At 40.2% G+C, this 13,225-nt stretch overlaps 1 protein-coding gene across 2 annotated transcripts in view; it reads right to left on the bottom strand.

Moving 5' to 3' along the window:
• The window catches only part of PPM1H (protein phosphatase, Mg2+/Mn2+ dependent 1H), a 138,153-nt gene that overhangs the window by 70,782 nt on the left and 54,146 nt on the right, over positions 1-13,225 (bottom strand). For both annotated transcript variants that reach the window (XM_068669329.1, XM_068669328.1), the window contains exon 2: positions 4,384-4,549. In XM_068669329.1, coding sequence (XP_068525430.1) covers positions 4,384-4,549 — 166 coding nt within the window. The remainder of the gene's footprint in view (positions 1-4,383; positions 4,550-13,225) is intronic.

The following is a 13,225-nucleotide window of genomic DNA, read 5'->3' as shown; positions in this document are numbered from 1 at the left end:
CACAAACTTGTATATATTCCTGCAAAGCCTGATTAACTTTTGAACTAGCAAAGAGAATAACCATTAATAACCTATTAGCTATCTAAATAAGAAGGCAGAAATAAACTCATTTTCCCCCCTCCTGAGAATAAAAACAGCTCTGCTTGAAAAAAAATTGAATTATCCAAAACCCATGCCAATTTACTGAGAATTAAATATACAGTGCAAATAAGGCAGAAACTCGGAGAACAAACAAGAGCTGGCAATCAGGGCGGCCAGATGAGACAAAAGGCACAAGAAGATCCTCACTTTTCTTCCACACTGAGACGCCTTCTGTAGCCACCATGCTATTATCCATTTTGGTGTGCAGATGCAGGGCTGTTCTCCATCTCTCGTTTGGGGAGCTTGAACTTCCTCCTAACACAAAGGTATTATCATTCTTCAACATCTCAGAGACATCCATTTCTGCTAGCTCTGGTGGTATTCTGTCTTTCAGTCATGATACTCCATTCATTCATTCAACTGGACAAAGCCCTCAACTGGGAGTATGATAAGTCAACACACCCTGATTTTAGATTTTCCTTTGTTCAGATTTAACGGCATTCTAAATAGCTACAAGACACATCAGGAGAAAACAGATCCTTCACTGCACTGACCTTACAATTCGTTTCCCGTATGCACTAGGAAATTTAATATGCTTCAGACTCTACATCTGCTGACCTTGCGCTCAGGCACATGCAACAGTCTCCTGGGTTTTGTAATTGTAAAACTTAATTAAGACATGCAAAGTTTTGGGTCAAGCAATGGATGAGAAATCATGACAGCAAATGCGTATGTACAAATAACTGGAGGTTGTTTATAGTAAAAAGCGGGGAGTTTTAGAAATATATAGCAATCAATTTCAGACATATTTTTCAGGTAAGCTAGATGGTGGTCCTGCATTGTAAACTTGAGCTTTTTTATGCAACTAATTCCAAACAGGCAAACGAATCATGTTGCTATCCGAGATTTGTTCTGAGAAAAAAAACAATCAAAAAAACCAACCACAGTCCACCCTACTACTATTGTACCAAATAAGTGCAGATACAAATGCAATGGAGCAAGACTTGGGTTCAGATAAAATCAGAATTGGGTGAGCAGCTGCCATCCCATCCACAGAGGAAAGCCTCCTCGTGGCACTAATGGTGTGTTCAGCTACATATGGTAGACAACCAGGCTTGTGTCATATAAAACAAGTACTCCTTCCCATCTTTGTGACACAGAGAAAACTACAGCACTATTAATTATGTATCTCCATGGTACGATGACAATTAATAATGCATCACATTAAGTCCTGTCACCTGACCGTCACTATGACAAGACCCTGGCATTCGACTCCCATTTCACTCACTGATGGTAACTGAAGAAATCTTTTTTTTTTTTTTTTTTTCCCCTTTGGACAAGTACTCAGTAAATCACTTCTCTCATCCCTTCTTCCTCCAAAACTTCTATGAAGTGCTTCACTACTCAGGGATGATTTCAGATCATGCATTACAGGGATGTCCCCAGAAGGCATTTACAGAATTCAGCCCCTGGCTTTCTTACTGAACACTTGCTGAGATGAGATCACAACATCCATCAGAGTGCCTCAAGCCTGTATTTCTGCATCCTTTTGATACAGAATAGTTGCATCCTCATCATGTTTAACACTGACTCAGATACTCTTTAAAAAATATTTGCTTCCAATGCTAAAAATGCTATGTGAGGGCAAAATACAATATTATACTTCACAGCATAAAAATACAAAAAAAATAGAAAAGTAAAAGTATAATAACTATAAAAATAGTATGGTATCATTATCAGTATCTTTTTTAAAATTATTTTTAAATATTTTCAAGTAGCAAAAGATGTACCAAGGAAAAAACATCCTAACAATTGCTAGTGTAAGAGTGCCCTCTAGTAGAGATAACATTCTCCAGAAATATGCTGCCTGCTTTGGGAAAATATATTACAAATTTCTATTCACAAGCTGTGGTCTAATAACATGGTAGAATAGGTTTTACACAGCTAAATTATGAGTGCTACAGCACCTTCAAAGGTCACGTAGTAAACAAGAAAATCTGTAGATAAGAACACATAAAAACCAGGATGAGTAGCACGGAAGCAGTACTATGCTGTATAGATCAGCTGGTTCTTCACTTCCGACACTATGCACTCTTCTGGTCAAAGTATGTAAGAAATAAAAGAAAGTAAAAATATTTGAAATAAAAAGGTTTCTCTCATTAAAGCTGAAAGAAAGTAGCTATTTAAGCCAAAACGGAGATGAAAGGTACAGAATCAAAGTAGGAAATACACTAATAAAGAGAAGAAATTGGAGAAGTCTATGAGCTATTTCTTTCTCATTACGCAGGGCAACGGGATATTTGATAAGGCTAACAATCATCCAGTCTAAAATGAATAAAAAAAGCAGATTTCAAAAATATGTAATCAGTTTATAGACCCTACCATTATGGTGCCATAACAGTATGAAAACCATAATGATAGATAACATCAGGGCTACTGAAGACATCTTTCTATAATGAAATAAGTTTTATATTCCTGTATTTTGCATGCAATCTAAACATATTAAGTACTTAATGTTTGGAGAAAAATACCTTGTGGGGAAACTGATTAACTGTGCAATAAAGTATATACAAACCTAGCATGCCTTTTGCTCTCTTGGGAAGAAGCATCTGATACACTACTCAAAACTGGAAGTTAACTGGACTTGCGAAACATCACTGTGAACCTTTACGTTCCATGCATGCTTCCAAAATATGAAAACAGAGGCAAATTCAGTACAGCTATATCTATCCACACCATGGATTCAGAGGTCCCTGATACGGTTTCCCACAAGCTAGGCCTGGAACTTTAATGAGGTGTTAGAGCATCCCTACACAGGTCAGGGTCTGCTCCAGGGTCCTTGTAGTGTGCTATATGCATGACAGCAGTACTTTTGGTGTCAAACAAACCCATCACACAGACCAAATACTTGTTGTTGCTTATCTTTGTGTGGTTTATGTATGTGCCTATGCACTGTAGTCAGACACTTGCTTCATTAAAAGCAATAAATGCATACAAAAATTAAATACACTCATTGCAACCAAGCATTTGAGTAGGTCAATAGCAGAGAGCTACATGGTCTTTCTAGGACAGACTTTTTTTTTCTGAACATAGAGTATTAAAAATTCTTTTTTGCCTTGCGAGAATGTATGCAAAACTGATTAGTCTCAACAAGTACAGGGCACAATTCTTTATCCTGGAGGGTGTAAATATGCACTTGGAAAAAAAATTGTGACAGTCTGAATTCAATGGGGAATGTCAGCACGCAGAAACTAGCACAGATGATTTTAGGAAAGGTTTGAAAGAGGAAAGGACAAGACTATTTGCAAACCTGAGTCTGAAGATTTTGCAGCAATAAGGAAGTATGAAACAGAGCAGGGGGAGCACGAGGTGAGGAGGGACACGGTACAAGAGGAAGTTCTTGTTCCTCAGGACCTCAGTGACCCCTGCAGTCATCAGGTGTTCATCAAGCCATGGGGTTTTGGGAAAGAGACTGAAGTAGACTTGTAAATACTACATGGTTTAAAAACAGACAAACAAACAAAAAAAGAAAAGATGTTCTTATAGTCCAACAAAAGGCTAATCAGTACTTTGGGAGAAGCTGTGCTCTCCCAACAGCAGAGAGACAGCATATCCGCAATGTCTGACTACAACATCCAAAATTTATGGAGTTTATATGTCTGAATCTAACATAGTATCAATTGTTGCTGGAGCCTGAGCCCATGCTTAAAGAATGGATGAAATAAGACAGATGAAGAACAGAAGATGATTACCAACAGAGAAGTGCATGATGTACATCACTCTCCACAGAGAGGGCCGCTGTCCATGATCATTGAATTCAGGGTGCTGGAGGACCTTAACCTACCTACATAAACCAAGTTTGTGACACTCAATCCTGTTTCAGTAAGAAGAACCCAAATAAAGTCCAACTCTTCATAAAATGGTGAAATCGTATAAACAATGATTCTGTTATGCTTGCAGTGACCTTCACTGGACAAGATAACCACAAAAATTAAACTCAGTATTTTGCAGCAGTAAATTTCTCAGGATTATGTTTTCATAAATGAATTATAAAGGAAAATCTAAGGAGTACTCCCTTCTGCATATTTAAACTAATATGCAAGAAGCATTTTTCTGTGAAAAAAAAAATAAATCAAGTAGTAGAGCTAAGAAAAAATTAGTTAGGTGTTCTGTATTTACACAGAGATTGTATCATGTAACTGGAAACACATGAAACAGTAAACACTTGGAGTTCTTCTTTCGGTGTCCTATCACCACATCCTTTTAGTTTTATTTTGTACTTCTCCACAGAAGTCTGCTTACCGAGTTGTCTTTCAGTTGGAGACCTTCTCCATTCGGCAGCGATGACCTCCGTTTTGTTGAGTTCTTGTTTGGTGTGGAATTCGCGCCTCCAGATTTCTTCTTGACAAAGAGGACTTCACAGCTGGCCTGATCTTCATTGTGTGTGCTCTTCCCTGCATTTATTACCCTAAAGAAGGAAAAAAGTCAAAAGAGAAATTAAGGGACATAGTCCAAGTTAGTGAAGCACAGAAGCCTCCAACTGTATCTTATATATAACTCATGAGATAGTATTGCAAATGCCAACTGAATTACAGTACCTGACTTTTGTACACACATACACCCCCCACACACGCATGCATACTTGCTTGTTTCCATACACCTACATTTGGCATAACAAGCATTTCTCACAGAACTATGTGAATAAGAACCAATGGTATCACAAGCGTGTTTTACCCTTAGGCATGACACACTTTTCCTTACAGCGACTACCTGATGGTCATGTCTGATACCATTTATGCCTCCCTGTTGAAACATGAGATCCCCAGTTGCTTTTCTACGGCAACGTCTGCTATGCTGAATAATGAATCTGTTGGCGCGGGGTGTGTATTTGGTCAAGTTCTGAATCTTGCACAAACAAAATACCTGCTGTAAATCTAAGAGTTGTTGGCACTAAAGGTACAAAAGAGAGAGAGGAAAAAAAAGGAACTACTGTTGGTCTGTTGAAAGGACAGACTCTGCCTTGTATTCCAACAGGCAAATTGCACCACAGCAACACAGAGACGCATGTGCCCCCTTTGGCACTGCAGCATAACATATAAAAAAACAAAACAAAAAATACAGCTCAAACCCACACTCCTCTGTCCCATTTGCAACTCGGAGAGCAGCTGACTTACACCAAGAGCTGCAAGCATGCAGAAACGACCACCAAGATCTCAGTACAGCTCTGGGCAGCCAAGGGTATCCCCAGACTTACACCACGGCTGCTGATGTCTACTCAGCTGAAGTCACCACCATTGGTGAGACAACAACCAAGACACCATTTGCTTGAGGCAGCGTTTCCAGACAAGCACAGTTTCATGTCAGGCACACAGTGTCTTGAAAAACAACTGCTGCCACCCCAGAAAGCACAACAGCTTGAAGGCATATCGTAATCCTGATGGCAAGTTGAAGACATACGTGAATTCTTGATCTCTAGTGTTTTGATTACGGTAGAATTTTACATAACAAAAAACCTTGATAGAAGTTGTTGGAAAGCAGAGAAAACAAAAATTGCAGGCAGGCCTGCAGGGGACTCTGCATCAGCTTGTCTCTTCTTGCGGAAATGTCAGTTCTGTGTCAGTCTCGCTTAAAGATAAAATATTCTTTTGATTTTTTAAGAGCAACATGGTACTGTAACATGCAAATGAGCATTTCTTCCTTCCAATAGAAGAAACATGGTTATACTCCGTAAATGCATCCACTCCAGTTAAGTGCTTGCAGAAAGTTTCCTTGCAGTGCTGAACGTCACACGCTGCAGTCACACAGAAGAGAGATTTTATTTGCAGTTAACACCTGTATGCACAATGCCACCAGTTGTTTGCAAGTATTTCATGTAAATAAACACCAACTGTAGATAAAATCATTTTTGAAAACATATGAAAAGCATAGATTAAGGAGCCTCTAGTCATGAGGCACCTGTGTGTGGTTTAACCACGCGCCTTCTGTAGTCCCTCTCGTTTGAGCTAATGGAGATACTGATCAAAATCACTGAGGCAATAAGCTTCTAGTTTGAAAACCTAACGTATAATCAGAAATAAAAATACAAATACCAAAGAATTGATGTCAGCTGACCAACACTTCTTTAGTTTGAAAGACTATGAGCATGATTAGAGTAGTGCAGTAGCACAGACAGAGCAGTTTTATAATAAACACTCTGTTCAGCTGACTACTTTCCTTACTTATGATGCTGTTTTCAATCTAGAAAAGACAAACTGAGCCAAAAGCTACTCCTTACAAAGCCCACGACACTCCTTAGCACTTCTCATTCCTTACGAAAATCACTGAAGTACTGGAGCTGCTCTGGTCTCTGAGCTTGGCAATGGACTTCAGGACTTTAACAGCAGGAGATGTTCTGATGCTCAATGGTGTGTTAAGTTACACGCAATATGGTATCATTTTACAAAGCTCTTACCAAGAAAATTTGTCAAGGCACTGAATGCATGAGAAAACCTACAAGAACAAAGTGACCTGACAAGCCAGCCTGGCAGGCAGCTGCTGTGAGACACACCTGGCAGCTGAATCTGTGCAGCAAAAACCTTACTAGGAGAGGGAATGGCCAAAAGGAACCCGGCAAGACTGAAAACCAAAAGCACATGGGGGTTGGGGTGTCAGTATATTGAGGTGGGAGGATTGGGGCTGTAAAAGACAAGTTCCTGCTTACTATTCCAGCTTTTCCAATTATTTCAGAAATAAATTAATCATAATGTCAAAACAGTGCTTATGGGCACTACAGGCAATGCAGGGTCCAGATGCCAGAGGTTCCCCTCTCATGATACGGGCGCTCTTCTGCCCTTACATCCCACCTCATACCCCAGCTTCTGGGAAAGGGTTGCAGGAAGCCCCACGATTTTTAACCTCAAAGTTTGACCTATGTGTTTGTAATTACTAACCCTGATGCCTAACACAGACACTAGTAACACCTTCTACTCCAACAGCTCTGTGTCACTGCTGTCTTTTGAAATCCTTTTCTCCGTGCAGCTTCTTAAATCCCTTCTTGAGGCACTTCTTTCAGCCAGCTTTCCAATGCTGTTTTTACTGTTGTCTTTGCTCCTTGCTCTCACAGGCTAACTCATCAGGACAAAAAAACACATCTAAACTGCTTATACAAATAACAAAGCAGAACTAACAAGTTGTTCATATCTCTAAAAGATAACTCTTAATTACACGTCTTTTAAAAATTTTAAGGAAAACCTACCACCCCCCTCCGTCAATAGAGGAAATGCCTCAACTTCCTAAGCTTTTCGGTTCCCCTTCATATTTCTCTTTCTGTCCACCCCTCAAAAATGTTATCCTCCACTAAAGTGAACAAAATGAGATAAAGCATTACCTTATCACATTAATAAAAGAAACACCCTTCCAAAAAAAATCTCCAACCATGCAGTTGTCCTCACTTCCATTATATCATGAATGCAAGTAATAAGAAAATGTCAGAGCGAAAAGGGGGAGAAAAAGATAAAGACCTATAAGTCTCTAGCTTTTACTTGAACACATTTTCAAGGATTTTTTTTTTCTCTCGCCATAACAGTTCCTCAGGGAACTGTTGAATTAGACCTGTTCATGATCAACAACTCCTGTCTTCTTCCCCATTACCCATTTATCCATTACCCATTTATCCATTATCCAATCTTTCTTGAAGTTCAACTCAAAAAGCATATCTACTTCAGATCAGAAGTCCCTCTTTTTACAGTATTGTCTGTCTCTAAAGTGTCAAACACGCATTGTTCAGTAATAAACAGGCAATCCTGTGGCTTAGTCCATGGTATAGTAGTGCTAGCAAAAACACATCCTACTTTGCAAACAGGAGCTTCACGAAACCTGCATGGCAAGGTGGTAGGATTTCATCACATTTGCAGAGGTCTCTTGATAGACACTTCAGTACATTACAGGCCGATCTGATTTGCTGAAAGCAAATCCCCCAGATATGAGCCAGCCAGTTTGTCTGGCTCACAATTAGCATTCTGCTGGTATCTCACAAGACCCCAAATCCCATCTCACTGAATGGAGATGTAGGTCACGCTGTGCTTCTATTCTTCATTCATTGAGCAGAGCTCAAACTCCTGTTACCAACATCACTGATTACAAAATCCTAAATTTATCTTAAAAGAACAAACCAGGCCAGTCAAACAAACCCTGGACAGCTTCTCTGTAACCAGTTCCTAACAAAAACACAACCATCACATCCTAAGTCTTCTGAAGCATTCTCATTCAGCCCTCTGTTTTTCAAGTTTATATCAATACATTTACTCTGGGGAACACCTTTGGCTGTTTTACTCTTCTCTAAACCACACGTGAGATTGCATGAAGATGTATTTGCTCCAGTAGAAGCTCCAAGGAAGCTTTAGGAGGACTCTTTTTACCCTGGTCTAGATCTCAAACTATTAAAAAACTTAAATAAGTAGTGCACACACACATATATATATATATATATATATATATTTTTTTTTGCAAAACTTATGTCTCATATCTTGACAAAAATATCTGGGAAACACAAACAGTTTAGTAGAAATACTGAATGATGCATAGCTACAGCAGTGTTCATAAAAGTGCTTTTTGAAAATTAAGGACTATGAGAGCTCCAAGACTTCTTGCACCAGGGAGCCACCATGCACCAGGAGAAGCACAGGAACTGACTCCACACCTACTCCAGACTGGCCCCAGCTCAGAAATAAAACTCATTACCAGGGCCCTGATCTACCCCTTCAGTCACTGACAAGCACTTGCAACCACACGATAAGATCCCAAATCCTACCTGCTTCTCTCCTACCACAGTTCCTCTCTGCAGTTACTGGGCTGCATCAAAAGCAGCGAGGCCAGCAGGCCCAGGGAGGTGATTCTCCCTCCCTTCTCTACTCATGTGAGACCCCCCCGAGCACTGTGTTCAGCTCTAGAGCCCCCAGCACAAGAAGGTCATGGACCTGTTGGTGAGAGTCCAGAGAAGGGCCATGAGGATGCTCAGAGGGCTGAAGAACCTTTCTTATGCAGACAGGCTGAGGGAGTTGGGCTTGTTCAGCCTGGAGAAGGTTCCAGAGACACCTTACAGCGGCCTGCCTGTACCTAAAGGGGGCCTGCAGGAAAGCCAGGGAAGGACTCTTTGTTGGGGGACGGGGTGATAGGACAAAGTGGGATGGCTTTAAACTAAAAAAGGGGAGATTTAAATTAGATATTCAGAAGAAATAATTTACCATGAGGATAATGAGGCACTGGAACAGGTTTCCCAGAGAAGCTGTGGGTGCCCCATCCCTGGAGGTGCTCAAGGCCAGGCTGGATGGGGCTTTGGGCAGCCTGGTCTGGTGGGAGGTGTCCCTGCCCAAGGCAGGGGGTTGGAACTGAGTGGTCTTGTCCACTTCTGATAAAGATGCAGAAAGCAAAGCCTTAAATAAAAGACGAGTTGATGTTCTCAAGTTGCTGCTTTCTTATAGAACACTTCTCTATAAACTTAATTTAGAAAAGGCTTCAACTCCACCCAAAAAAACCTGAAAGTCCCATAAGATGTTAAAAAAATACCTGCATTAAAAAAAAAAAAAAACCCTCTGCAAATTAGTTATGTCCTTCATACTAACCCATGCCTTTCAAAAAATAAAATCTTCCAATCACCAAAACATTTTTTTCTACTAACCACATATTTATTTTCCTTCCCCCAGGATGTTCTCTAACTCCATCATTTGTCTAATTAGTAGACACGTAATCCTAACATTCATTAAACTTTACAACCTGGTACATACACCTGTCTTCTTCATTATCAGTTTTCAGATTACCAACAACTCTAAAGAGTTATTCTGGTCATTGGGGAAGCAAACAAATCTTTTTTCCAGGAATTAATGTATTTATTCAATAACCACAAAAATTAAGCAATGATAACCGAGAGCTTTTGTTGAGGTTATTTCTTTATTTTCTGTAGATCAAAGTGACTCTCTGCAATTCCTGCATCTACAAGTTTCTGAAAAAAAAATCAATTTGTTAACCCTCAAGCAAATAGAAAAGCTTTTCGTATCCTCCTTAAGGCTTTCAATAAGGAGATAGACAAACACAAATATATCCATGGGCAGCTCATTGTTTATTTTGATTTTCAGTTTAAGGCTGAGGATTGAGAGTGCAGCAGGTACCCCCAGCACAGAAGTCTGTCCATGGTGCAGCACGCCATCCTTCCAGGCTCCAGCAGCTCAGAGGAGCTGCAGCCAGAGCCTCCTTCCTTACTCCAACTGGGGTATACGCGTGTCACCCTGCCACCATCAGTGGGACAACAGCTTGCAGCCAACCTAACCAATAACACAGAAGTAGCCTAGATTAATTAAAAGTATATCTGTGAACAGCAGACAATATGTTCCTAAAATTTTCCTTTATAATTTCAATAGTCATCATTTCACTAGAATGAGGATTAAGGATACCATACAAGTACCCTCTTTCACAAACGTGTTGCTGGCTTTTCTTCCCCACCCTCCATCCCCACCCTTCTCTTTCTTTTTTTTATTTTTTTCCTCCCCCTCTAATGGATTGGCATTGGAGTGGATGCCACAGCCTTTTTCTGTGACATCTCATTTATAGTCTTAGATTTCCAGGTAGGTGGCTGTTTCCCCCCCCTTCACCCACACAAGATTTATTTCTGCATTGGGAATTGACTTGCAAGAGATTTCATTCTATCTGCTCAAATTCTCCCACAGATGAAAGGAAGCTTTTGAAAGAGGCTAAACAATTTCATTCATTCATTACTGTAACTGTGATATTGCTCACATCAAAAACAAAATACCCACTAGTATTGTTTTCTGTGGGCAGAAACCAAAGCCATCCATGAATAATTTGTCTGAATCCATGGGGTTACATAAAATCTTCATTTCCTTAAACAAGCTGGAAGTGAATTTTTAGCCAAAAACGATGAGTCTTTCAATACTTCAGTGTGAAAATGTGCATTTTTTTTTTGTGTGTGTGTGTGTGTGTCAGCAACCACACCAGCATACAGGGCCAAACCCGCTTTAGGACTGAGCTACAAGCTATTACACCTGCCAGGCTGATAAGGAATAAACATGGGATTAAAATAGGCAGGGTTCAAAAGCGGAATGCAATTTTAAGTTAAAATATATGATAGAAGTCAAAAACAATGCAAAAAAAAAAGTTTCCACAAGTTTGGTGTTGATGAACACAAGCTGGAAACGCACACACAGCCCACCACCCACATACACTTTCCAAAAAAATACCGAACCAAACAACTAGAAGCAACAAGGCAGTTTTAGGTCACAGTAACAGAGCAGGCTCCATGATCACTAAACAGAAAGGGATGAGCAGCAGCTGTGTTAGTAATTAGGATATAGGAAACTACATGAGTAATGCAATGGTCAGTGAGCCTGCAGCAGATGCTGAGCTGGTCTGGTGGGATGCAAATGTGGTTAAGAGTGATCTCACTTCAGGGCTGAGCAATCTCAGCCATGGCTGGAAATAGAAATGCCCAATTCTCCTTCCTCACTCCTTCTGTACTGGCTATCAGCACTGGATGGTAAGAGGTTGCTAAAGCAAAGATGATCTTGATGCTGTAAAAGAGAACCACCATTTATTTAAAGCACAGTGAAAGTGCCGGGGGAAAACAAACAAACAAAGAAACAAAACTAAGCAAGAGACCTGGAGGATAACAGGACGAACTTCAGGTTGACCAGGGCCCTTCTAACCTGATGTCCACTAACACACTGCCTTCCAGCTTTTTCTTTTTGGAAAAACTATATTTGGAGATATTTCCATGGTATATAGGAAGAAGTTACTTTGAAAGTTCTTCACTGATGTTTCTTCTATGAATAGCATATACAGTCTGGTGAAGCTTGCCTTTAGATGGGTATATTTGCACAAAAAATCTGAAGATTTTCATGCATAATTTGATTTTTCAAGATTGTTGTTGTTTTTAAGGCAAGAAATGGTCATCACCTTTGGCTACTGTGACAAATCAAAGATTGAAATTGAAGCAGAAAACACTGAGCAACAGAACAGGTGTGAAAAGAAAATGAACCTTTATATAGGAAAATACTTCAGTGCTGTTCATCAGCCTGAGAATTGCCCGTGGGCTTCATTTTACACATTAGGATGGACAACTCCTGAAAGTGAAGCACCCAGTTTAATGTTCAGAAGTCATGCTATGCACATTGTGATAGTGACTTTTCTGCATGTTGTTGCCAGCCACTTTGCCACACATGACTTGTTAATTTGGCCTTGAAGGGTGATACTGAGAGTTCACTGATGAGCAACACTTTCCTTTTGGCTTCGCACTGAGAAACAGCTCTGTGGATAGTAGTTTTGAGCTGTATTTTGATGAGAAACATCTTTGGCTCAGTTCTTCAGCCCACACTCAAAGGGAGAACCCAACTCATCCCTTCCCTTCGCTCTGATGTAGGGGAACAGCAGCCACTCCTGTGCCTTTTCCCAGGAGCTGTACAAGTCCTTACATGCACGAGGCTGAGGATAAGCTTGAACATGAGCATTGGTTAAAAAAATGCAGAGGCAGGGACAACAGCCTGCCCCATACCCCTACAGAAAGGGGCCCTTGGGCCTCACAAATACCTGCTTTGCCTACAAGCTCCATACTGCTACTACTAAAACAGCAGCCCCACAAATAGGACACCCAGCCAAATGCTCAATTTGAATTCAGAACATTTTATTGTGGCACATAAGTGAATGTTTGCACGTGGCAAGGGTGCATGAAGAAAACAAAATGCCGTTTTTGGTGATTTCTTTCCCAAAGTTCTACTTACGAAAGCACATCCTAAATAAACCCTTTCTTCCCTAGAACAATGCCAGTTACATGCAAATAAAACCTCTCCTTATACTTACCCTGAAGCAAGTTATATGTTTAAAGGACTTCAGTAAATTAGGCTATGGTGCTGTGAAGTGCCATCGCAGCTCTCTCAGGGTTAAGAGAAATCACGATAAATGGCTTATGCAAAACTGGTTCAAGCTTCAAAAAAATTATCTTTCATATTTAGCATGTGTGAAAGTTAACTGCAACAGTTTGGTGGTGACAGTACTAATCCCTTTTATACAGCTGTCAACTTAAATTAGCCCCAAGCTAATCTTGGCAAGTGTGACAGAAAAGCGTACACATTTCCACAGATAAGCACTAATGCTTTATTCA

The sequence above is a fragment of the Anas acuta genome, chromosome 1 (assembly GCF_963932015.1).
Source record: "Anas acuta chromosome 1, bAnaAcu1.1, whole genome shotgun sequence".
In the NCBI taxonomy this organism is placed as follows: domain Eukaryota; kingdom Metazoa; phylum Chordata; class Aves; order Anseriformes; family Anatidae; genus Anas; species Anas acuta.
This window is presented reverse-complemented; position numbering and strand designations above follow the sequence as displayed.